This window comes from Lynx rufus, unplaced genomic scaffold (genome assembly GCF_022079265.1).
Source record: "Lynx rufus isolate CCGP_SWC_20201006 ecotype Redwood Valley unplaced genomic scaffold, mLynRuf1.p SCAF_10, whole genome shotgun sequence".
Lineage (NCBI taxonomy): Eukaryota > Metazoa > Chordata > Mammalia > Carnivora > Felidae > Lynx > Lynx rufus.
Genome location: NW_025814824.1, coordinates 74486844 through 74511209, shown reverse-complemented (window position 1 = coordinate 74511209; position 24366 = coordinate 74486844). Strand labels below are relative to the sequence as shown.

The following is a 24366-nucleotide window of genomic DNA, read 5'->3' as shown; positions in this document are numbered from 1 at the left end:
CCTCTCTGCTTTTCCTTCCTCTGTCCCTCCCACCGGCCTCCTGCGGAAATCTTGGCCCCCATAAGTGACCTTCCAGGAAGTTTTGTGACTCGGAGTCTCAGTTTCCCCATATCCAGAGGCCTCTGGTGCATTTAGGGGCAGAGTTGGGGGGAGCCTGTTGTCCTGACATCAGCGTAAAGAAGCAAGAAGAACAAAGAGCTGAAAATAGCACCTTTACGTAAGGGCCCTCCTGTCCTAATGAAGGGATGTAGGAGAGGGATAGCAGGGAGTTGGGCAGGAGCAGGGGGGAAGGGAGGGGAGAGCCTCGTTTTGCTGAGGTGATACCTGGGCCAGGAAGCAGTAGCGCTTCCAGAACCGTGAGTCCACCTGGCAGAGGTCAGCACAGGTGATTGCCTTCCACCGTCTCACTTTATTTTGGACCCAGAGTCCCCTCCAACCAGACGCCTGGACTATACGGGCCCTCACCGTGGCAACTTGAACGAAAAGAAGTTCTTTCCTCTGAGAGGAAGCCAATTTTTCTGAGCTGCCGCTGATTTGAGGAGGAAGGAGCCGGGGGAGCAACGACAGCAGGTCCTGAGGGCATCCTGGGTCCTGTGGCAAGCAGTCTGAATAACAGAGTCAGACCTTGCAGATGGCTCAGCTTCCGCCTCGCGCTTGCTGTGTGACCTTGGGCAGGTGGCCTTCCCTCTCTGAACCTCAGTGACCTCAGCTGGAGACTCAGGACTGATGGAGCCCCGAGTCTAAACATTCAGCTGGTCTCTGGCCTCTGCAGGCGGAAGGGGGCCCCAAGCTGCTGGCAGGGTGGGGGTGGGGCCGGCGAGGCGGCCAGGACACAAGCCGGCTCCTGCGCGAGCGCTGACCTTGATCCTCCTCTCGAAGTCTGTTCCTCGAGCGTTTCTGCTGACGCATCCCCGGGGTTCTTAGCCTGCTGTCTGCAGCTATTTCAGATGCACAAGGAACATGGCTCGGGGACTCGGGGCTCCTGAGCGTCTGGATCTGGCAGATGGAGTCTGGCAGGGCCCGGCTCTGACCCATCTGCTCTTTGCTCCACTAGAGGCCTTGCTCCCAGGGCTGGATGTTTGTCCCCACTCCACCCTCATCCTCCCCACTTGCCATGCCTGCCTTCACTGTTGGTTCCGGGCTGCTGTTAACAGCAAGGAATGGGCTGAGGCCAGGGGCCGGTGATGGCTCTATGGCTTCGTTTCAGAGAGGGTCGCTCCCAGGGCCCTCTGGTTCCTGTGATATCAGGGCCCTACCCAATTCTGGGGAAGTGTTGCATGGGCTCTGGGGCCACCCCTACCTGGGTTAGAAACCTGATCTGCTGTAGCATGGCCGTGTGGTCTCGGACAGGTCACCTCCCTCCCTGAGCTTAAGTGTAAATGATGTGAGCCAGGGACAATCCCAGTGCCTGTCTCCCATGAGAATCCAATGAGATGATCCCATGAGAATCCAGTGAGATCGAGTAAGTAAAATGCTCAGCAGAGGGCCTGGCGCGTGGTCGTCCCCAGTTTGTGGATCGATCTCTGATACCCTTCTGAGAGACGGTCACACCCGCTCTGCGATGCATGGCAGAGGCATGCTTGTGTTGTCAGGGCTCCGGATGCTTCCTGTTTCCCTCCCAGTGGCCCAGGTACGACCGCCGGCCCCATCAGTGATCCTGAGCGAAAACGTGTGGGCACCTACTGTGTGCATGGCCCTCTCCTGGGTGTTAGGAACACAGTGACCTGCTCATCATGTATCCCCATGAGCCAAAACTGCTTGTTGGCCAGATGAGTGCTCAAAACTCCAAAGATGCCGGAACAGGACAGAATCCCGTGCCTCTGGTCCTACCAAGGACTGTCATTTGAGCCCCCGGGCTGCCCGCAGGTTGAATCTGGAGACAGCTGGCAGTGACTGCATTTGAGAATGGCAGAGGTCCCTCTTGCCTTTGCCATAGACACCTCCCAGGCCTCTGACCCCTCTCGGGGAAGTCATCGCACACGACCAGCCCTGCCTCGCCGCTCACCTTAACCCTGGGCAGTTGGTGGTGCCCAGCTGTACTATTTCTGGGGAGTGCCGGACTCATTCCGGTTTGGGAGGAGGGAGACTGCTCTTGCATTTGCACTCAAGTGTTCACATGGGCCCAGGCAGTGGTTAGGTTGCTGGGGTGGGTTTGCCAGGTCCCAGGCTTCTGATATAACAGTAGCCCGCCCTCCTATATTGTGCCAGACCTTGTTCGGAGCATTTTTTAGTGCTAATGCATCAGCCCCATGAGAGCGGGACTGCTGTTAACCCATTCTGCAGATGAGGAAACCGGCACAGAGCACATCAGTGATTTGCCCTCCGTCACTTGGCTGTGAGTGGTAGAGCTGGATGTGACATCAGAGAAGCCACAAGTGGTGTCACTAAACCAGTGAGTGCCAGAGCAGCCCCATCACTGCCCTCCCCCACCAAGGATCCCCCACTCTCTGCATCGCTGAGGCTGCCAGCGGCATGCAGGGGACGGCGGTGGAGACGGGAGGCTGAAGTCTGCATGTGAGCCTCAGCTTTGTTGGTAAAACGGGGCAGGTGTCCCAGCCTGACATTGCCCCCAGAGGCATCACGGGACCAGATGAGGAGCCCTGGGTGTGAAAGGCTCCAAGCCGGGAGAGCCAAGTGTCTTACTGGTGGGTTCCCGTGACTGGTCTTTGTGATGACGTGCCCTTTGCCTGCCCGGGATGTTCAAGGCTCCAGGAGCATCATTCGAGATGGGGATCAGTGTGGAGTGACCTGAGAGCCTGGGCTCCAGGGAGCGTAGCACCCGTGAGCCCCTTCCATCCCAACCCGCTGCCTTCACCGTTACTGTTCCCTGCGATGATCGAGAGTCATTGCCCTGCTTAATTCTCTGCCTGCTGGGGCCTCCTCCATGACAGCCAGAGTGATCGATTCATTCATTCATTCGCCCATCGATTCATTCATTTGCCTAGTAAATATTTGTCAAGCAGCAACTATCCTAAACACTGAGGATAGAGTAGGGACCAGGTAGTCTTACCGTTGAGGAGTTGTCATGCTAATGGGAGAGACAAACAATAAGGTGGTGATAAACCTTACACAGAAAAATGAAGTGCGGTCAGGGGTTAGAGGTGCTGTTTCAGACGGGGCTGGTCCAGGAAGGCCTTGCTGAGGTCAGAGCTGAATGAAGTGACGGAGTGAGTCAGGAGTGCTGTGGGAACAAGGGAGAGCAGTGAATGCAAAGGCCCTGAGGCAGGAACCATCCCTTCCTGTTGAAGTAGCAAGAAAGGGCCCGCTCATTGGGCACAGTGATTGCAGACTTTGGAATTTTCTCCAGGGAAAACGGAAAGACCCTGGAGGGTTCTGAGCAATGCGTTATCTGACTTACATTTCCAGGTTTACATCCTGCTGCTGGGTGAAGAATGGTGGTCAGCGTAAAGCAGAAAAATAAAGCAGGGCAGGGGATGGGGGGGGGGTTGTGATTTTAGGTGGGGTTGTGAAGATAGCCGCCTTCGAGGAGGTGATAATTTGGGGAAGAATTTGAAGGAGGTAAGAAGAAGGCATGCCTTGTGGATAGCTGAGGGGAAGCATGTTCCAGGCAGAGGGAACAGCCAGTGTGAAGGCCCTGACATGCCCGCATTGTTCTAGTGTGGCTGGAGAGGAAGTGAGCAAAGGGAACCTTCATAGAAGACAAACTTGACCACATCTCCATGGCAACCCGCTGCCCTCAGCCTCAAGTCCCAGCAGCTCCATGCTTGAGTCACGTGGAACTGCTCGAAAATTCTCAAAGCTCCTCCCTGCTTTCTGCACGCCCTTCCCTCTGAAACACCATCATTCCCTCCTTTGCCCAGCTCAAGACCCACAAGACTCAGCTTTAAGCCATGCTCCCTACTCCAGGAAGCCTTCCTTGATAACCCCACCCCAGCCGCTTCTATGCCTGTATCTCCTAGCTCTGTGCACAGTCTCCTCCTTGCTTGTCTGTGTCCCTTCCACTGGCTCCAGGCTACAGAAGGCAGGGGTGGGGTCTCGCCTCCTCTGTGGCCCCAGGCCCTCACCAGTGGAGCATTGAGACTGCTCAGTGTTGAGGGCTACACTTGAGACACGAGCCAGGTGCTGGTTGTGGAGGCTCTGTTGCCATCCTGGGTTCTGTGGGGTGGAGGAATGGCTCCCCTGAGGCCTCAGGAGCTACTTTTGACAGGGGCACTGCTCAGCCTCCCAGGGACCACCTAGAGATGCCCTCAGCAGCTCAGCGCCACTTGACAGAGCTTGAGGCTTCTTCCTCAAGTTAGCAAAGGAAGCAGAAAACGGGCGTTTTTGCAAAATAAGGTCTATGTAAACTTTAACCGCCTGACTCACAATTGAAGCCACTAAATTAAAAGAGAGACTTGCCCACCCACCTCTCCTGTGCGTCCTGCCATTTTCACACCTTCCTGGGATTCTGTCCACGAGCACCTTCAGGCTTTGGAAGCTCTGAGCATGAGGGCCCGGAGCCCGGGGCTCAGCTTTGGGAATTCCCGGGCCAGGCCAGGGCCACCCCACAGCATCTCCAGATAGTTCAGGGGAGGCCCGGAGAAGCTTCAAAGAAAAATTGATTTTAAGATGACCGGCAGGAAAACGGACATTAATTTTAATGTGTAAATTCTACAAGAGTGAGCCCTGTTGGGACACGCATAAACCACAGGAAGGTGTCCCGGGGCCCAGCACGGATTTTGGTATCTCGGAGGGCAAACTGCTTTTTTCCTCTCGGTTTATATTTGCTCACATTGCTCTCTTCTCCATTTCTAGAACACTCTGGACCTGGAGGAAACTGGTGAGGCTGTCCAGGGCAATATGAGCACCCTCCCAGATGTTTCCCTGGTAAGACCCTCTCTGGTTCCCGCAGTGAGGTTTTGCCCTTCCTGGTCTGCCTGAGGCCCTGGGGACTGGCTTCTTGGTGAGAGCCAGAGGCCCTCAGACCCAGCCCCAGGCCCGTGCACAAGGGCGTCACTCAGGCTTCTCCAGCAGCGCCCAGGACTGGGGTGGGCGTCAGGCTGTTTGTTTGCTGAGTTGGTGTTACTTTTGATACGTTGTCTGAACGTGATCATAACAAGTACTGAAACGTGGAGTGTGTGAACTCCCTGAAGAGGCCACATGACCACCCTGGAAATGGAAGTTAAATGTGGCCTCGGCTGTGTCCACATCAGCAGCCCCGGCAGCATCACTGTGCAGTTCTGACCCGGATGACTTCTGAACGGCCTGGACTCTGGAGCCAGACTGCCTGGGTTCAAATCCCACCTCTGCCACTGTGTGACTTTGGGCAGGTTTCTTAACCTCTCTGTGCCTCGGTTTTCCCCTCTGTAAAATGGGGATAATAATCGTGTCCCTACCCCACAAGTTTGTGGCGGGAGGTACATTAGTTCATTTAAGTAAAGCATTTGGGACACACTGCCGTCCGAGCTTTGCAAGTGTTGTATGTTGGCATAGGCAGAGGGAAATAGCAATGGCCGTACCCATAGCTGCCACTTCCCGTGCACCTGCTAGCACATTACACACGTGGTCCCTCACATCCCCTCACCTCTGCCAGGTAGATCCAGGTTTCCCCATTGCCCGGAGATGCACTTAGAGAGGTGCTGTGACTTGCCCAGGACCACACAGCCCCCGAGCCCATGTGACTGTCACCTTCTATCCATTCTCTCTCACTCCAGTCCTGCACATCTCCTGTCTCTAGTGGCCATGATAACCTTCTAACAAGAAAAGCCAAAGGAATGCTTTTTTTTGTTGTTGTGCGTTTTGCCCTTCTCTCCATCCACCTCTAATTAAGTCTTGTTCCCTGTGATAAGTCCTGGCTGACGCCAAGAACTTCAGTTCCCAAAGGTAACGGTGCCATTCCCCAGAGACGCCCTCCAAGTTCCCGACGCTTATCAGCTGCTGAGATGGGGGGAGAAGTTTTCCACTCGGGTGTTGCATTATTCAGAGCCGTGTGGCCAAGAGCCTAGAGAGCAGGACGGAATTCCAGCCAGGGCCTGGTCTGCTCGGGGCGCCTGTCTACCAGCCACAATGGGCTCTGACTCCTTCTACTCCTGTTGGGTCTTTTCGCAGGATGATGTCAAAGCCACCTCCGAGGGGCTGCCTGTCTACAAGCCGCCGCCTCCCCCACCCCCTCTGGCCCAAGGCCACAGCCGCCCGCTGGAGCAGCAGAGGAAGCCAGGGAAGGAGGGCCTCCAGCCACCTTCCTCGGCGTCTTCCCACTCAGGCATCGTCTTCTCGGCCCCTCGGAACCACAGCCCGCCAGCGGGCACTGCCCCTGCCCCGGGGGCCTCCTCAGCACAAGACTCGCCCTCCTCCCCCATCTATGCCTCGGTCTCCCCTGCCAACCCTGGCTCCAAGAGGCCGCTGGACGCCCGCCTGGCCCTGGTCAACCAGCACCCCATCGGCCCCTTCCCGCGAGTCCAGTCACCGCCGCACCTGAAGAGCCCCCCCGCGGAGGCCACGCTGGCAGGGGGCTGTCTCCCGCCACCTTCCCCCTCCGGCCGGCCAGATGTGACGGGCACGAACCAGCACTTTGTCATGGTGGAGGTGCACCGGCCAGACAGCGAGCCGGATGTGAACGAAGTGAGGGCGCTGCCCCAGACACGCAGTGAGTACCAGCCGACCCCGGGTGGGCTGGGCTCGGGGTGCCCGCCCCGGGGTCGTGGGGGCACCCAGGCCCCTCCAGGTTGATCTGCCCATCGACGCGGAAAGGGGCGGCGTGTGCTCGCCCAGGGTGTTCTAGCCCGGGCGGTCCCCCCCTCGTGCCCTGTGCAGGGCCAGGGTGTCCCGAGCCTGTGTTGACACGAGTGTGAGCCCTAGGTCTGCCGCTTGGAACCGTATGACCGCGGGCAAGCCATGGGATGGCAGTTCGGTGACAGCCCCACCAGGTCGCTGGGAGGGTTGGGCTCCTCCTCCAGCAGCTCCAGACCTGGTCACCCAACGATCTCTGACTCTCTCCCCAGTGAGACTGGACTCCTTGAGGCCAGGGGCAGCCTCTGTGATCTCAGTGCCCAGGGCCTGGAACAGGGTGTTGAAATTACGGTGTCTGGACCCCCAGAGGTCTCCACACCCGAGGCTGCAGGGTCAGAGTGCAGGCTGGACCTTCCAGACACCTGGGGCCGGGCTGCAGCCCCTGAGTTTCCAGGGGTGCCCAACTCAGCGGGTGGAGGGCAGTGGAAAGCCAGCTTTTCACTCGCAGAGAGCCTGGAACCTCCGGGTGTTCTAGATCTTCTCCATAGCAAGTTGGGTGCATTTTGCTGGATTCTGCTGCCATCTTGTGGCTCAAGTGATATATAGACCCCGCTGCGGCCAGGGAAGGGGGCAGGCCAGGTCAGGGGGGTGTTTGTGAACTGAGTGCCTGCTATATGCCAAGCAGTCGGCAGACTGGGGTGCAGAGTACAGGGTCCCTGGGCTCAGGAGCTTGGTGAGGGAAGGCAGGATGTGGTGAGCGAAACCTGAGGTATCACCTGGCACTGAGCCCAGCACAGCCTGATAAAAGCGGTCAGTTGCGCCGTACCTCCCTGTGTGCCCGATGTGGTTCTAGGGGCCTTGTCTCTATTAGCAACTCATCTAACCCTCCCAGCCGCCCTGGAGGCTGGTGCTATTATCCCCATTTTACAGATGAGAAAACTGAGGCACAGAAAGTAAGTGTGGAACAGACAAGTGTAGCACAAGTCTGTTCTCTTGTCGGTTTCACCCTACACATCATATCCATTCAGTTTTATGATAACGCCATTAGATGGGTGTCATTGCTCCTGTGTTGAAACAAAAACATGAAGGCTCAGAGAAGCTGTGTAGCTCGCCCTGGGTTGCACAGCTGGTCAGAGGGGATTCAGACCTGACCTGCCAGACACTGGAGTGTCTCAAACTAGGGGCCAGGCCATTACACATGCAATGAAGCAGCTTGGGTTGACTGGTGAATGAAGGTTTGTGCCCACCACTCAGCTTGGGGTTGTGGAGGCTACAGACCAGGCATGGAAAATCTTCTAATTTTTTTAAGTGTATTTATTTATTTAGAGAGAGAGAGAGAGAGAGAGAGAGCACAAGTGGGGGAGGGCCAGAGAGAGAGGGAGAGAGAGAGAATCTCAAGCAGGCTCCACACCACCAGTGCAGAGCCTGATGCCCAGGGCTCATACTCACAAACCATGAGATTGTGACCTGAACCAAAGTCAGATGCTTAACCAACTGAGCCACCCAGGTGCCCAGACCTCCCACTTTTTAATTGAGAGGGTGGAAATTTAATTTTTATATGAACTATCTTAATTTGCATGTGTTGGTTCATCGTTAAAATTCGACAGCACTGTGCAAGTTAAAAAAAATAAATAACCCACATTTGTGGACTGGGTTTGCCTCCTGGCCTCTGTTTTAATCATTATTCCATGGGCGGAGAACTGGGTGGTCAGAGAAGAAATTCTGGCAGACTTGGAGCCAGACCCAGCTGGAAGGGCAGGTCTCAGTGGTGGAAAGGTGTCTGGAAGTCTCTCTTCCCTCCAGCCCTGTGATCCCTTCATTCCTCCCTAGTCCGTGCCTGGAGAATCCCCACAGCCTTTCAGCCTGTGGCTCCATCACCTCCTCCAGGAAGCCCTCCCTGACCCCAGCTGTATTAAACCACCTCTCTCCTCCTCTTCCCCACTCTCAGCAGCCTCCACACTGTCCCAGCTCTCGGACAGTGGGCAGACCCTGAGCGAGGACAGTGGCGTGGATGCTGGCGAGGCAGAGGCCAGCGCCCCTGGCCGAGGCAGACAGATGGCATCTACCAAGAGCAGGAGTATCAAGGAGCCGCCTCGGAACGAGAGGACCACAGAGGGGGCCACCAAACCGGTGAGCGAGGAGGAGGGGATGCAGACGACTGGGGGGGAAGGTGGGGAGCGGGAGGTCCCCAACCAGGTTTCAGCTTGACAAGTGCCCACGGGGAGGAAGTGAGCCCCCATCACTGGAGGGTTGTGGGTACCTGGAAAGACCACGGTATCAGGAGTCTGGCGGCCCAAGTTAGGCCCTGCCTTCGCCACTGACAGTGACAAGCCAGGCACCGAAAGTTGGTCTTGAGGGTCGTTAAGCTCAGTTCTGAGATGGCGCACTGGCTGAAGCAGTCAGGCCTGGGTCCAAGTCCTAGAGCCACCACCCAGCAGCTCCGGCCGCTTAGCCTCCTGAGCTTCAGGGGGTCTTGAAGCAGTCAGAGATCTGGGAACACCGAGTTCTTAGCTTGGTGCTAGCATACTGGCAGCTTCCAGCACGGGTCTGGAGTCTGAGCCCTTTTGACCCAGGGGACATGTCATGGCCAGTCCAGCCCCCCCAGCCAGGCCTCCACCGAGAAGGCCTCAGTCACTGGTCTCCTTGCCCGCACCCGCAGCCCGGACTCCTGGAGCCCACGTCTACCCTGGTCCGCGTGAAGAAAAGCGCAGCCACCCTGGGCATCGCCATCGAGGGCGGTGCCAACACCCGCCAGCCCCTGCCTAGGATCGTCACAATTCAGGTAAGTCTCCGCGGGCCCCACTTGATCATCTGTCCCCACCCCCGGAGGCCCCTTTCTCAGCCTCTCAGAGTTCTGCCACCCCGGCAGACCCAGCCCTCTGCCCTCACTGAGCCTCAGTTTTCCTAATCAGGGCAGCGGACTCCCAGATGATAGCCTGCTTGGCGGTGTTGGGCCTGACCCGGTGGGTGTCAGAGCCCGGCCAGCCCTCGAGCTCCTCGCGTGCCCCTGCCCTGTGTCTTGCCCCTGCAGCGAGGCGGTTCAGCCCACAACTGTGGGCAGCTCAAGGTGGGCCATGTGATCCTGGAGGTGAACGGGCTGACGCTTCGGGGCAAGGAACATCGAGAGGCCGCGCGCATCATTGCCGAGGCCTTCAAGACCAAGGAGCGGGACTACATCGACTTTCTGGTCACCGAGTTCAATGTGATGCTCTAGGGGCTGAGGCCCGACGGCCTCCCACTGCTGCCCAGTCCCTGGCCCCAGTCCCTCTTCCCTCCTGGCACTAGTAAGCTCCGTGAGGGCCGGGGCTGCGTGGCCAGGTAGCAGGAAGACACCCCCCCCCCACTCTTTCCCGGCCCGCTGGCCCAGAACCAGGAGAAGAAAGCCCGGTGAGGCAAACAGAAGGTCGGGCCAGGATCTGGTGCCATGCCCGGTATACACAGTAGATGCCCGGTACGAGCGTGAGTTCGGGAAGGAGAGGAAGTCCACCTGAGGCTGCCAGGACCTGTTACTCTGGGTTGGATAAGGGGGCACTGTGCCCCCTTCCCCTCCAGCTGGCACCTGCCCATCCTCAGATGTCCGAGCCTTTTTCTGGAGTGAGGCCACGTGAGGATTCACAGACACAGCCCCCAGCCAGGGGGGCATCTCACAGGACCTTTAGTGCCACAAATAAGCGTCAAGCAACCCCCCCATTCCACACCCCCTTTCTTCCTGGCCCCTTATCCACCCCCATGGTATTTATTATTTATTTCCTCTCTCCTCACCCCTGGGGACCCCAAGCCCCCAGCTTCCCACCGCACCCCCAGCCTACCCCAGAGGCCTTGCAGGTGACCAGCAATGTGAGCGTATTTATATACAGAGCTTATGACTTTAATTTTTCAATAAAGAAATCTGAACAAGGTTAGGGTCCGGCGTGCTGTGTGGCCTGCCTTTGTGGCTGGGGTTCTAATGGACAGATGGAGGACAGATGGAGACACTCAGGACAAGACACCGCCAGCCTCTCCCTCTGCCCCCCACGGCTCAATGTGGGACACACGTGGGGGTGCAGGGGCATCTGAGCCACACCCACATCTTGGAGCACGTTACCTGAAGGCTGTTCACAGAAAATACCTTTAAATTAAAATGCACAGGTATGTTATGGGGCAGAATGCACAATGTGCATGGATGCTTTAACACACAGAGAGGGGCCTGCCTCAGGGCGGGTCCCAGAAGCCAACTCTGTGATGAGGATTTATATGCAAGTGATTCGTTAAGGAAAGGCTGCCACGGCAGACCAGTAAGGGAGTGGACAAGTCAGGAGGGGGAAAAGGAGAAAGCTGAGCAGGGTGGGATTTGAGGGTGGCTGCAGCGTGATCCCACAGGGGACTCTAGAGTAGAAGGTGGGCCCAGAACTGTCCCCACTCAGGGCAAGGTGACAGGGCCTTCATGGGTCAGTCTTTGCACAAGGTCCGAGGAGGGGAAGGGTTAGAGGCAGTAAATTCCCGACCACAATCCCATTCTTTACCTGTACAGGCCAAGCTGTTCCAGGAGCCAAGGGCAGTGCCAGGGTTGGGGGGTGGGGCGTGGGGGTGTTAGAAGCAAAGACACATGTGAAGGGCAGGGAAGGGAGGGGGGCATAAAATGGTCTGCTACACCCCCGGGGCCCATTTCCTTCAACCCCAGGGTTTCTCTGGGATAAGAAGAGTTTGAGAAATCCTGCTTTGCCCAGCCCTGTGTCCAGAGGTCAGCTAGAGATGGGTTAGGGGCAGTTGAGCCCACAGACCTGCACCAGATCTTGCTTTAATCTGCCCCCATCACCTCCCCAGCTCAAGGAGACCACCTGAGGCCAGAGGCCTGGATTCCACTTGACCTCTGAGGCAGCCAGTATCCCTGAAGCCCCAGCCCCTCCTGGGGGACTCTTTAGGCCCCTCCCCAGTCCTAATAACCCTGCAGGGAATAACTCCCACCTGGCTGTCAGGCCCCAGCTCTCCAGGCATCAGATGCCAAATCCTGCCTGGTCATAGGTAAGTGATCTCACCTTTCTAGGCCCAAATTCCCCATCTGGAAAATGGGTGTGGCAGGCTGAATAATGGCCCCAAAGATATCCAGGTTCCTGGAACGTGTGAACATTACCTTACATGGCAAAGGGACTTGGCATATGGGGTTAAGGCATTTAGATGGGGAGGTTATGCTGGATTTTCTGGGCGGGGCCCAATCTAATCCCAAAGGTCCTTGTAATAGGGAGGCAGAGGGGGACGTGACACGGAGGAGGGAACAGTGCTGTGCTGAGGGCAGCAGAGGTTGTGATGTGCTCTGGAGATGGAGGGAGGGACCACCAGCCAGGAATACAGGTGGCCACTAAACACTGGAAAAATCAGGGAAAGAGATTCTCCCCTCAGAGCAGGCAGAAGGAAACCAACTCCTTGACATCAGCCCCTTGAGACTGACCATGGACTTCTGACCTCTCTTTGTAAGAGAACAAATTAGGGCTGCCTTAAGTCATGAACTGGTGACAATTCGTTACAACAACCACAGGAAACAAATGCAGTGGGGATACTGCGACTTGCCCCTGATGGAGGTTGGGATGCCGTGTGTGGGCCCTTGAACCAGGCTCAGGGTCAGCCCCAGGGTGATGACTGCAATCCCGATGACGCTCATGGCAAACGAAGGGTCCTCCGGCCTTAGGAACGCCACACCTTTTGCAGTCTCTAGTCCTCGTGCATCTTGTTCTGAACCTTGTGCATCCGTCTATCACCAGCCCATGGTGAATTTCAGGCCAGTCACTGACCACCTCCGGTGCCTCGAACCGGCCATCTCTCCGCTCGGTCCAAGTCCAGGAGACAAGAGGGCGCCTGGCAGCTGCTGCCCACCGCCCCAAGTTTGTACTCTGAAAAAGTAGGACAAGAATAAATTTCTGGGACTGTTGTTTCTAGAATTTTTCGGCCCAACTCCAGGGCTGTGGCCCATTGGGCGTTAGGGTCCCCCTCCCAATGGAATTTTAAACAAACTTAAACTCCTTTGCCAGTGGGCTTAGAAAGGTCAAGTTTCTTGCCCAAAGTTATATAGCTAGTGAGTGGTAGAGGCCAAATTCGTATCCATGGCTGCCTGAAGTCCACATCATAAAGCAAAGACAAGCATGTGTCCCGCTGTCTTCTGAAGGGACCCCAAACCATGGGCAAGGGTGGCTTTGAATAATGGAGGAGGGAGGGGTCAGAGGTCCACCCTGGCCACAGGTACCTGTGGCCCTCACATCTTTATTCATGATGCCAGAATTGGGGTGGTGGGGTGGTGTGGGGACAGTACTGTTGGAGAGTCTCAGAATTTGCTGCTAGATGAAGAAGGCAGGAAGAGGGTGAGTTTGGGGCCTGAGCCAGGGCCTGCCCAAGCAAGTGCCAAGTTGCCCTTCAAATTACCTGGAGCTCCCTCTGCTTGGGAGAAAGGAGGGTGAGGGATAGAACAGCCCAACGTGAGGATTACAAGGATGGAGAACAAGACATCGCTCAAAGGGTCCACACTTCAGAGTCTGACATCTGGGATCAAATTCCACCTCTACTATTTCCTGGCCCTGTGATCTGGGGCAAGTCATTTAACCTCTCGGAGCCTCAGTTTCGCCATCTTTAAATGAGGAGCCTAGTATTAACCTAGCGTGTAGGTTATTCGAAGGATTCGCTAAAATGTTAGCCACTGGCACATAGTACACTTTGAGTAAAATAGAAACTGTTGCTGTGATTATTATTGGGTGCGTGTAGGGAGCCTCAGGCACCCTGGAGAACCAGGAAGAACTTTCTGCCAGGAGGACAGAGAACTGACTGCAACAGAGATGGATGCAGGTCCTCGGCAAGAGTCTTCCTGCCTTGGGGGCAGTCACCGCCTGGTGAAATAGCGTTGGTGGAGGGGCTCTTTAAATGAGTGCCATCGATTTCTTTCTTCCGGGTTTGCTGCTTTCTTTATTTCCTCCCCTCAGCACCTCTGTGAGGCTGGCGTCAGGGATCCCTTTAGTGGCAGCCAGCGGCAGAACTGGGGCGGAAGCCTAGGCCAGTTTGACACTTTACACGACCATCCTTCAAGGTGACCTCTCAGTGGACGACGGATCATTTCTGTCCTGTACTCACTGCTGGACTTCGGGCAAGCTCTTGTCCCTCTGGAGACCTGGGTTCTCCCACCTGCTAATCAATGTTGGTTTGCACTAAGCATATGCTTAGAGAGTAGTGACAATACGTACCTAGCTCACAGGAGAGGACGGAGCACAGGAAGAGCTCCCAACAGTTCTTGACAGATAAGTGCTCAAGAAAAGTTCATTATTACTAATAGTATACTGTCATGAAGCAGTCCGCTTCAGCTATGAAAGTTTGTGGTTTCTTTCTCACTGTGGCTCTGTGCGAGCTTGCACAAATGTCTCAGCTCTGGGGCCTCAAACTCCGGTCGGCACTCGGGCGGGTTCCAGGAGGGACACGAACCTGCCAGACGTGAACTTTTCAGTGCTGGAGCCCAGGCCGAATGCCTGGGGGCGGGCCGCAGGCGGCCGCCTCTCTGCGATTGGTGGAGCTTCCCGAGGCCCCGCCTCCCTGGGCCCTCCCCGCCCGTCACAGGCCCGCCTCGGGGATTAAGCAAAAAGTCGCCGCCCCGCCCCGCACCGGGATTGGAGGCCTTTGTTTGCCGCTCAACTCCAGGAAACCACGGGCGCGCTGCGACCGCCGGCAGGTGAGGCGCGGGGTGGGGCTCGCGGTGGGTCCCGGGCTAGGGCCGGTCCCTCGCTGGGTCTCAGTTTCTCGATCTGGGGAATGGGGAGGAGAGCGGACCGCGCCGATGGGCTCCGATCCATAGGGACTGCCGCTGCTTTCTGTCTCTCCCACGTGGAAATCCCACGCGCCCGGGAAGGAGACCGATCGCCGCTCCGGGACTGGGAGGGAGTCCTGGACCGGCGTTCAGTGTCCAGTCCTAACCCGGCTGGCCGCGGGGTTCCGCAGGCGCCACCTCCGGCCTCAGTCTCCACCTCCGCACAATGGGGGCGTTGGCCTTTGCTCTCACTCCAGCTGGGGCTGCTCGCAGGGCGGGGAGAGGTCCCGAGGGAATCGGGGGTGGTCCTTGGCGGGGCCTCGGGCCGTGTTTGGGTTGGAGGTGTGGCCCGGGTAGCTGTGGTTACGGGGGAGGTGGGACTTCTCTGTCCTGGGATTTGTGTGAGATTCTTGTTCACCAGGCAACAACCCGCGCAGCCTGACAACTCGGAGCCGCGCACCCTCCCCGGACGCCTAACGCAAGTTTCTTTTCCTCTTTTTGGCAAGGGGGAGGGAGGCAGAGCAAGGGCCAGCAGTGAAGATGGGCAGCTCGACAGTGGTAGGGACTGGAATGGACTGAGAAATGAGACCAGCCTTTCTCAGTACACAGATGGGGAGACTGAGGCCGAGAGAAGGGGCGCGTGTTGCCCGAAGCGGGGCAGGCGCAGTGCTGGCCTCTCCCCAGGGCGATGCCGCTGGCACCCGCGGCGGCGTGCGACCTTGGAGGAGACTCTTCCCTCATCCTTTCTCCCCGCTATTGTTGAAAGAAATGACAGGTTGGAGAGGATCATTACCTACCTTTCAAAAGCTTCTGCTTCTCAGTGATAAAGTTGGAAGGGAAAGTTGCTGATAACAAGCCCGGGCTATTTTGAAGCTTTGAGCCTGAGACAGGTTGTAGAGAAAAGAGACATTGTTTCTGTCCTCCAAAACGGAAGAAGAAATTGTTGAAACCGAAGCACGGAGGACTGAGGTTAGATACCTCCAGGGACTTCCCAAGAGAATTTACCAGGCGCCTCCTCTGGCGTTGGTGGGTTTGACTGTTGGTTTTGTTTTGTCAAGAAAACAGAACCTGAGGGGGCTTAAGTCTAGCTTAGGGTGATAGACCCCTTGGTGTTTTGGGGACTATTCAAGTTTTATTCCCAGTTCTTCTGCAGGAAGGAGAAGGTGCCCGCGTGGGGCCTCTGCCTCCCCGAAGCCCGGTGGTTTGCATCTGAAACATGTGATGTAGGCTGTTTCTTGCGAGGGGATTTCATCAGCTCCCACCAGCCTGAACACTCTGCCAGAAGCACCAGGGCTGGAGTTACCAGAGATGCTGGGGATGGTCCCTGCACTGCCGCTGTCATGCTGAGACAGTATTTTGGAAACTGGTGCCTGCCAAGGACATTTCAGTTTATCCCCAGGAGGGGGGAAGAAAGTATTTTTAAAGCATCCAGCTGAATCACCAGGCAAACGCCAGGTCTTTTTTATGTTTCCTCAGTCCTGGGAGATGGGACAGATCTGGAGATGGAGAGTTAGAAGACCTGGGTTTCAATCCCCAGCCTGACTTCCATTCTGAAAGCCTCAGTTTTCCTCTCTGTTAAATGGGAATGGTAGGAGGCACTCCAGTGCCTACTGGAGAAGAGGAAACTGAGGCCCAGAGAAAGGAAGTAACAATAATATTGATAACGGTTACTGATTACTGAATGCTATATTCTCGCCACTGCGCCACGGGTTTTACTGCAATGACTGAGGTCTGGGAGGGCAGGAACTTTTGTCACCTTCTTGGTACCCAGTACAGAGCCCTACACATAGCAGGTGTTCAGTGCATTGTTGTCGATCGCCTGGATTTTATCACTTAGTGTTCACATTGTTGCCATGAAGTGGGTGTTGTTGCTGTTCTCCTTTTACAAATGAGAAGCCCGAGGTTCAGAGAGTTTAAGTCACTCACCTGAGGTCACACAGCTTTTCTTTGGGGTTGGTCGGCCCTTACTTTGGGATGTGCAGGGGCGTGTCGTCTTGTGGGAGCTGACCGTGTGCCTCTCTCTCCGGTGCTGTGCTGGTGATACCACATTGGTAGCTTGAAATTGGCCATAAGGTGGGCATTTACACTATGGCAATCAGCAGATCAGGCCACAAATCAGGCTTTTTCTTTTCTTTTTTCTTTTTTTAAGAAAGCCACATGTGAAGGGTACTGTGGGATAGAAGGCCAGCACTGCTAGGAGGTGAAGGGTTCCTGGCAGGGCAGGAGGCCCCAGGGGTGCCAGGCCGAATGCTCCCCTAAAGTGTGGTATTTGAGAAGGAAAACCTTTCTGAGACGGGGAGCCTCGTCTGGCGTGTGAGTTGTGCAGGGCAGCCGCCATCTGACTTAGGAACAGGTCAGTTTGAGCCTGAATTCGGGGCCAAGGTGTCTGGCCTTTAACCCCAAGTGACAACAGCCATCAGTTGGTCTTTAAGCAGGGAAAGCCTTGACCAGAATGATGCTGTGGGGAGATTTAGCCCGCAGCGTGTGCCCAGGGGATTAGAGGCTGAGCCAGGGGCCGGGCCAGTGGCAAGAGGCACTAACAGACCTGGGAGCCAGGAGGAGGCTCAGAGCGCCCCGCCCCCCCCCCCCCCGCCCTCCCCTTCCCCGCCCCCGCCGTGTTTCCTGAAAATGTCCTGTGTGCCAGGCCGTGTGCACACATTGTCCCGTTACTTTGCATGCACACGCCTGAGGAAAGTGTTACCTTCAGTCTGTGGTTGAGGGCGTCAGAGGGGTCTGGAAGAGCCACCAGATCTGGATCCAGGCCTTTCTGTCCCCAGCCCCTTACATTTTTAATTCCTGGGTCCCTCCTTCATTCCAGCATACAATCCCATCTCCTTGCCAAGTGCCGGCCACACTCTGGTGTGTTTGGCAAGAGCGACCCCTTGCTCCCAGGCGTGATCCCCCACGAGCCCCTAGATCCTTGCCAGAATCCCCTGTTCTAGGGGAGAGGCTGGGGATCAGGGCCAGAGTGGGTTGCCCAGCTGGCAGTCTTCTTGGAGTCTGGAGTCCTCAGCCAAAGGCCAAGGACCGGGAGGGGCCTCAGGTGCCAGGAGGCTGCACTCAGAGCCCCACTAGGTCAAGGGGTCATTTGGAGGGTAATGCTGTGCTTGTGGCTGTGTACAGACCCAGCTCTGCCTGTCATGTGCTGTGGGACTATGGGCGAGTCTTACAACCTCTCCGGGCCTTTCCTCATCTGTTAAATGCCTGGTTATGAGAATCTGATCAACACATGCCATGCCCCAAAATGTTGAGTGGGTAAGGCTAGGATCACTTCCCTTCCCTTTTATGATTTTCATATGTCGCCACATGTTGCATAAATGTGCAGAAAAGAGCCTGTCGTATCAGAGCTTAAAAAGAGCAAGGGGGGCAGGGCACCTGCGTCGCTCCGTCGGTTGGGTGTCTGACTCTTCGTGTTGGCTCAGGTCATGATCTCATGGTTTGTGGGTTCAAGCCCCGCGTCTGGCTCTGTGCTGACAGTGCGGGGCCTGCTGGGGATTCTCCCTCTCTGCTCCTCCCCCACTTGTGCTCCCTCTCTCTCAAAATAAATAAATAAGAACTGTTGAATAAAAAAGAGGAAGACAGAAAGTGCGGGATGGGAATTACAGAATATCACAGGGCGTCAGCGCTCCAAAGGGCCTCAAAGCGCCTAACCGCTCTTCCTGACTTGCACTGGCAGGGAACCTGAGGCAGGGCATGCCCAAGGTCTCGTCAGAATGAAGCCACTACACAGGTCTGCCGTGGTGGCATGTGTGTGTGTGGGGGGGAGGGGGTATAAGAACAGCGAATCTTCATTTTACTCTTATTTTTAAAGCAGCTGTTATTTTTGGAAAACACACATAAGGAGAAAGAGTAAACTTGGCTATAATTGTATTACCTAGTACTAATTACTATAAACATTGTGGCTCACCCCTCTCTCTTTCTCTCTCTCTGTTTCCCTCCCTCGTTTCCTTCTCTTCCTCCGTATGTTAACTGTTGTTCTTTGCATGTAATGGGCTCAAACTAGATACAGATGATTTTATAACGGCTCCCTCAGCGTGTCTCACGTCTACGCCACTGTATCTCCTTCCACAATAGGACCGGTGACAGCTACATAATGCTCCTTTGAGCAGAAACATCATAATTTATTTCAGTGGTCCCCTAAGGTTGGACACCGAGGTTGCTTTCAATCTTTTCACGTACTGCAAGGTTTGGTCACAGATACAGAAGACTGTACTGTCTAGATTCGCACGGCATGGTTCAAAGCCAGCTTCCTCTCCTGTGACATGGGGAGAATACTTCTTGTCTCCTTGGATTGGCGTAAGGATTAAATGATGACATCCTAATCCACGGAAAGGCCTTTACGTGATAGGTGTGCAATAACGTCTTGCTGTTAGCAATGCATTCACCTTTTTTTGGTGGACGCTTTTCATGGAGCGTGAATTTAAGGGTGTGTGTGTGTGTGTGTGTGTGCAAATGCTTATGCGTGTGTGTGTTTTGCTCGTATGGCCACACCCTCCTCATCGCCCATGCGGCGGTTGGCTGAGGAAGGCCCGCATCCTCCCCTCCTTAACTCTTCAGGGCGAAGACACGGTTTCTATCTGGATTGGGGAGCCCTGGGATCGTTTGGAGGCCACAGGGAAGAGGGCCACAGGGAAATGACAGCATTTCTCTGCACTTGGAAGAGCTGGCCATCCCTTTTTCTGTAGAAGACCCAGAAGAGGTCTGTGGCTGATGTTAGGGGAGCTCCAGAGCCAGGAAAATTAAACTCAGTCCTGCAGGGAGCAGGCCATATGGGCGTTTCACGGGTATGGCCAAAGTCATTTATTCATGAGCTCTGTGCCAGCTGGGCTGTGGGCCAGGACTTTAGGCCCATAGCCTCATTTATCATCCCAACAATTCTGTGAAGTCCATATTACCCCCATTTTACAGAAAAGAAATCTGGGGTTCAGAGAGGTTAAGCCACTTGCCCAAGGCCACAGAGGTTTCAAAGAGAAGCTGGAGATCTCTGCCCATAAAGCACATGTTCCAGAAGCCCCTGTGCCTTGCAGCCTCCCATCACCATGGCGTTTCTACCGGTGTTGGCAAGTGGAATCAAAGAACCCAGGAGATTTAGTGCTAGAAGGTTATTTCTGACAACCTCAGAAGTAATCTCATCAAGCCTCAAGATTTCCAGGCTAAGGGAGGGGAAGGCACTTGTTCAGTGACACTCAGGCTGTCACATGGGTCTCTGCTTCCCCAGTTCTTCTTGGCCAGCTCACCTACCACCCAAATTCCCTGCAGGCTTTAACTACAGGGTAAATTCAGCAGCCTGGGCCAGAAGGAATGGATGACCTTGGGGGGGGGGGTTCATTTCTTTCCCAAGGAAGGGAGTCCCCATGAATTCTGAAGCTGCCAGTCCCCAATTTCCCCCCAGTGGCTGGAAAGCCCTGTGGCCTCGCTGTACCTCCGGGGTTCGGGACATTGTGTTCAAGGTAGGTCACCCCAACGAGCAAGGCCCATCCCAGTCCCAAGCCATGTCCTGGGCCACACCAGAAGGCTTAGAGAAAGGCAGACCTACCTTCCATTCTGGTTACCACGCTGGGCACTTAGGTGGGGCTCAAGAGGGAATGTGGACGGAGGGCGGGGAGCTGATGGCTGAGTGATGGGCAGTAGGAGGGTGGTTGAGGATGGCCTTCGAGGTGCTGGAGCCTCACGACCCAGGGGCTAGAGGGGACAAATGGCCAAAGGCTTGCTGGGCCCCTGCGGCCAGGAGGCAGGCTTGTGCAGATTCAGCAGGACGTGGGCACGCTTCTGGTAAAAGTACTCAAGGCTGGGGGCCAAAGGATTTTGTTGTTGCTTTGTTTTTGTTGGGTGACCAGAACCTAATCCCTTCCCCATCTCTGGCTCTCCGTTTCCTTACCTGTAAACGAGATCGCGCTCCTGTCCTGCCCATTTCCCAAGTCTATTCTTGAAGCATCTTGTGCAATGAAGGACAAGAAAGCAGTTTAGAAAAGCCCCCGAGGGCGTCTGGGTGCCTCAGTCAGCTAAGCATCCGACTCTTGATTTCGGCTCAGGTCTTGATCTCACTCACACCCAGTCCATGAGTTCGAGCTCGGCATCAGGTTCTGAGCTGATAGCGTGGAGCCTGCTTGGGATCCTCTCTCCCCTTCTCTCTCACCCCTTTCCCCGTCTCTCTCAAAATAATAAATAAATAAACTTAAAAGAAAAAGAAAAAGCCCCTGAAAGGCTCTGTGTGGAATGAGAGCTTCATTGTCGATTTAGAATGTTGGCTTAGTGAATTGCAGTTAGTTGGTAATAAGCTGTCTGCCCAATTTTATCGTGCACAGATATTAACCATCTCTGCAGGCTGCAGTGGTGTGAACACTGAGCATTGTTGTTAAGAGGTGGATGATTGTGGGCGTCAATCTCTACTGGCACTCACCTGCTTTGTGACTGCAGGCAGGTTCCTTGGGCTCTCTGGGCCTCTGTTTACCCACCTGTAAAATGGGCATGTCACACCAGCCTGACTGGCTTGCTGTGAGGGCCACAGCCTCCGCATGGGCAACTGGCTAGATTCAGTAGATCATCCAGCGTGTATTTACTGTGCTTCTACTGTGTGTCAAGCCCCGTGCTGGGCACTGGGGATATAATGGTGAGCACTTCAGAGTTCCCAGTCATCAGGAAGACAGACCTGAGGTCTAATTCCAAATGGATCCCCGAGGAGGGCACGTGGGGGCTAAGATCTGCAGGTTGCCTAGAAGTTCCCAGGGAGAAGAAGTGGGGTTGAGTTTGTCCCAGGAACAGTGGGGAGCACCCTGAGGAGGGTGGAGAGGGGGGAGCAGGGAGAGGCTGGACCAGCACCTTCTTCACTTCTTTCTCAGAGCAGCGGGCAGGACAGGAGTGTTTCCAGCACAGATGGACCATGTTTGCACGCTTTTGTTTTGGAACGATTGCAGTGGTGCAGGGTGGCGAGGAATGGATTGGAGGGGCCCCAGAGCTTTCCAGGAGAGGCCACGTGTGGATGCGGTGATGGGGCAGGTTCTGGTGAGACTGAGGCAATGAAACCGATAGGAGTCGATGATGGACCGTTCACGGGCTGTAAGGGAGAGGGAGATGTCCAGAACGACGGTCACTTGTGTTTGCGCACCTGGGCAAGAGATGGGGCAGCTTTGGAGGGTGGCGGTGTCATGAGGTCACTGTGGGATGTGTTGCTTTAAGCAGAATTTGGCCCGTGGAGGAGATGGTGTGCCAGGAGGGGGCGCGGCACAAGCAAAGGCAGGGAGGAGCACTGGTGAGACTTGGGGGGTGGGGGGGGGCAGGGAGGTGGACCAGTGTGCTGCTTTCCTTGGTGTTAGGCGGCTGCCCCTAAGATGGATTTGGGGTTATCTGGGGGCCGTGGGGCGTGTCTAGCTGAGGCAGCCACCTGGCCTTGATGGCAGGGCTGCCTGGGTTAATGACCAGGGAGGGAGGGTGAGTGAGTGACGGGCCGTCAGGGAAGCCTGCCCCTCGCACAATGGCCCACATGGTCACCAGAACTGGCAGGCGGGGCCTCATTAGGGTCTGGCCCTGCTCCACATCGGGCTGGGGGCTGCGGGGAGAGCCTTACCACCCAGATGTGTGCAGAAGGCAGGGAAGAGGGCGGAGGGGTGGGGTGATTGCTGGGATGAGGGCATCTGGTTCTAGGTCTGGCTTTGCCAGATACTCACAAACTAACCTTAGGAAAGTCCATTCCTTATTCCTTCATTTGTTCGTTCATTCGTTCATTCATTCGTGTTCCAGGCCCCCAGCTGTAGGCTTCGCAGGTCTTACCTCATTGAATCCTGGCAGCCACCCTGTGGGGGGGGCCACACTTCTTATCCCTGTTTTACAGATGAAGAAACAGGCTGAGGGCGGTGAAGTCTCCAAGGTCACAGAGCTAGCGAGAGGTGGGGCTGGGATTGGAATCCAGGTCTACACTGACTCAGGATCCATTTTCCTTTCCTTCTGGTTCTCAAATTTGGCTGCTCATCAGAATTGCCTGGAGAATCGTTTTTTGGACAATAGACGCCAGATTTTTTCCTTTTTCTTTTTGTTTCCTGAATCAGAACCCCTGGATCCTCCATGGGGCCATGCCCCCACTCCTGCCTCTCCCTCTTGGCTCGCTCTCCTCTGGGGACGCAGCTCTGCTGTTCTCAGGGAAAGCCCAGCTGGTTCCCACCTTGCCTTCTGCACTTGCCCTTCCAGAATACTCTGCTGCCGGCCTTTCCTGTGACTTACTCCTGCCTCTGTCTTCAGTCCCTTGTTCGAATGTCACCTTCTCAAGGAGACCTTCCTGGCCATCCCCAAACCCTCCTCTCCAACCCCTTACTCTCTGAGCCACAGATTCTTGACCCGGGCCACATATCCTGGTCACCTGGGACACTTTAATGTGGTGGATGTCCAGAGACTGATTCTGTTGGTCTGAGTCAGCCGCAGGCATCAGGCTTACCAAAAGCAGCCTGGGATATAGATCAGGGCTCCATCCCACCCTTGTTGGTCTTATCCATCCCTCTCCACGTTTGTTTACCGGCTGTGTTTATTGGAGTGGAGCAAGGACTTGGCCTGTCTTGCACCTTGCCATGTTCCCAGTACCGTGAAAAGCACCCAGTGGACAGGAGGAGCTCCGCAAGTACCTGTCAAATGAATGAATGGGATGAGGGAAACATGGGGAAAGGTAGCTTGCCCTCTGATTAGCTCTGGAGACAACAGGGGACATTCACCCGATCAGTCACTTCCCCACCTCCAGTGCTGCCTACAAAATCCCACTGTAGCTACAGGCCCAGCTTAGGGTGAGGATGGGGTTGGGGGCGGGGGGGGGGGATGGCAGGCATTGCTGCAGCCTCCCTAAGGTATTGGGTTGCAGGATGGAAGGCAGGACAGGAAATCAGAGCTGCAAGAGTGCCAAGCAAGCATCCAGTGTGAGCTCGCATTGTGCAGGTGAGCACCAGGGCCTGGGGAGGGAGGGAGCCTCAGCCAAGGTCATGCCCTAGAGGGTAAGGGCTACAGAAAAAGCTCCCAGAGGGTTGCAGCTGTTGAGGCCTCCTCCCAGGCTCAGCATGCTGTGTGACCTTGGCCAAGCCTCTGACCTTCCCTGGAACCTCAGTGTCATCGGTCTGTACTTTGGCTGAGAGGGCCCCAATCCCTGATGTCGGGAGACTCTGCCGTCCTTTCCTGGGCTGCGAGATCCGACCCGCAGAGAGCTCGCAAGGGGTTAAGCTCCTCCTGCTGACTCTCACTCCGCACGCAGACAAACCCCCTCCTTCTGACAAACACTTGTAGGAAATCAGGCTGGGCGCTTCCTGCCCAGGCGAGGCGGCCTCAGCCGCAGCAGGGGCGGGGAGAGGTGGGGAGCGATGCTTGTCTGTGAGCAGCAGCTCGGGCTGGCAGAGCGGCCTGGAGGCGGGCCAGGGCGCCATGGAGGCGGGGGGCTCCCCAGGTTTGGAACAAAGACCTCACAGGCAGGTCCCCTGAGCCTGGGCCAGCAGGATGGTGGTGGAGCCCAAGAGAGGTAAGGGAGTGAAGAGGGCAGGGGAGGCCGCCTTCCCTCTGGGCTGGCCAGTCACAGACTCTCTGGGGCAGTCAGGGCAGCTGGACCAGCCCAGCCAGGAAGTTACAGCTGTGGCAGCTGTTACTACTTCTCTCCCAGCTCAGGGAGACTGGCCCCCGGGGCATGGGTGGATTTCAGGGGGATTTCTTCAAGCTTCCGGGTCCTGGATCCCAGTCTGAGCTCTAGTCCGAGCTCTGATTCTGATCTCTGTGAACTTGGACAAGCGCTGGTCCCTCTCTGTGCCTGGGGTGTCCTAATCAGCACACGCAGAGTTAGTCCCTGGGCTGCTAAGGGGCCTCAAAGGTGATGCTCGGATGAGGGGCAGGCCAGGAGGCAGCAGGGGGGTCCCCACTAAGGAGCGGCCCCTTCCGTGGTGTGTAAGGGCCAAGAGGGGAGCAGACACAGCCCGGCTCTTCAGGCA

The 24366-nt window shown here is 55.9% G+C and overlaps 2 protein-coding genes and 2 long non-coding RNA genes across 7 annotated transcripts in view; 2 read left to right on the top strand and 2 right to left on the bottom strand.

The window, feature by feature from the left end:
• The window catches only part of WHRN (whirlin), a 94319-nt gene extending 83850 nt beyond the window's left edge, over positions 1-10469 (top strand). Inside the window, exons 8-12 of the mRNA XM_047068409.1 lie at positions 4756-4827; positions 6049-6586; positions 8618-8799; positions 9329-9451; positions 9701-10469. Of these exons, the coding sequence (XP_046924365.1) occupies positions 4756-4827; positions 6049-6586; positions 8618-8799; positions 9329-9451; positions 9701-9883 (1098 nt within the window). The 3' untranslated portion in view covers positions 9884-10469. The remainder of the gene's footprint in view (positions 1-4755; positions 4828-6048; positions 6587-8617; positions 8800-9328; positions 9452-9700) is intronic.
• A 150-nt stretch (positions 10470-10619) lies between these two features.
• Positions 10620-15397, bottom strand: LOC124503405 (uncharacterized). 2 transcript variants are annotated; one of them, XR_006960165.1, is made up of 4 exons: positions 15220-15397; positions 14281-14420; positions 13869-14103; positions 10620-12533 (listed from the first exon to the last, which is right to left on the bottom strand). It is a non-coding gene; the product is annotated as an uncharacterized LOC124503405 (long non-coding RNA). The 2 variants fall into 2 exon arrangements; XR_006960164.1 differs by having other exon boundaries at positions 13869-14420.
• The window catches only part of AKNA (AT-hook transcription factor), a 55160-nt gene continuing 45069 nt past the window's right edge, over positions 14276-24366 (top strand). For 2 of the 3 annotated variants that reach the window (XM_047068397.1, XM_047068366.1), the window contains exon 1: positions 23774-23906. The gene's annotated coding sequence lies outside the window, so the exon portion shown is untranslated. Of the gene's footprint in view, positions 14348-23773; positions 23907-24366 lie in introns of those variants that run through there. The other variant, XM_047068380.1, reaches the window with a different exon arrangement.
• LOC124503397 (uncharacterized) lies at positions 20543-23263 on the bottom strand. The gene is made up of 3 exons (XR_006960163.1): positions 22926-23263; positions 22095-22239; positions 20543-21476 (listed from the first exon to the last, which is right to left on the bottom strand). It is a non-coding gene; the product is annotated as an uncharacterized LOC124503397 (long non-coding RNA).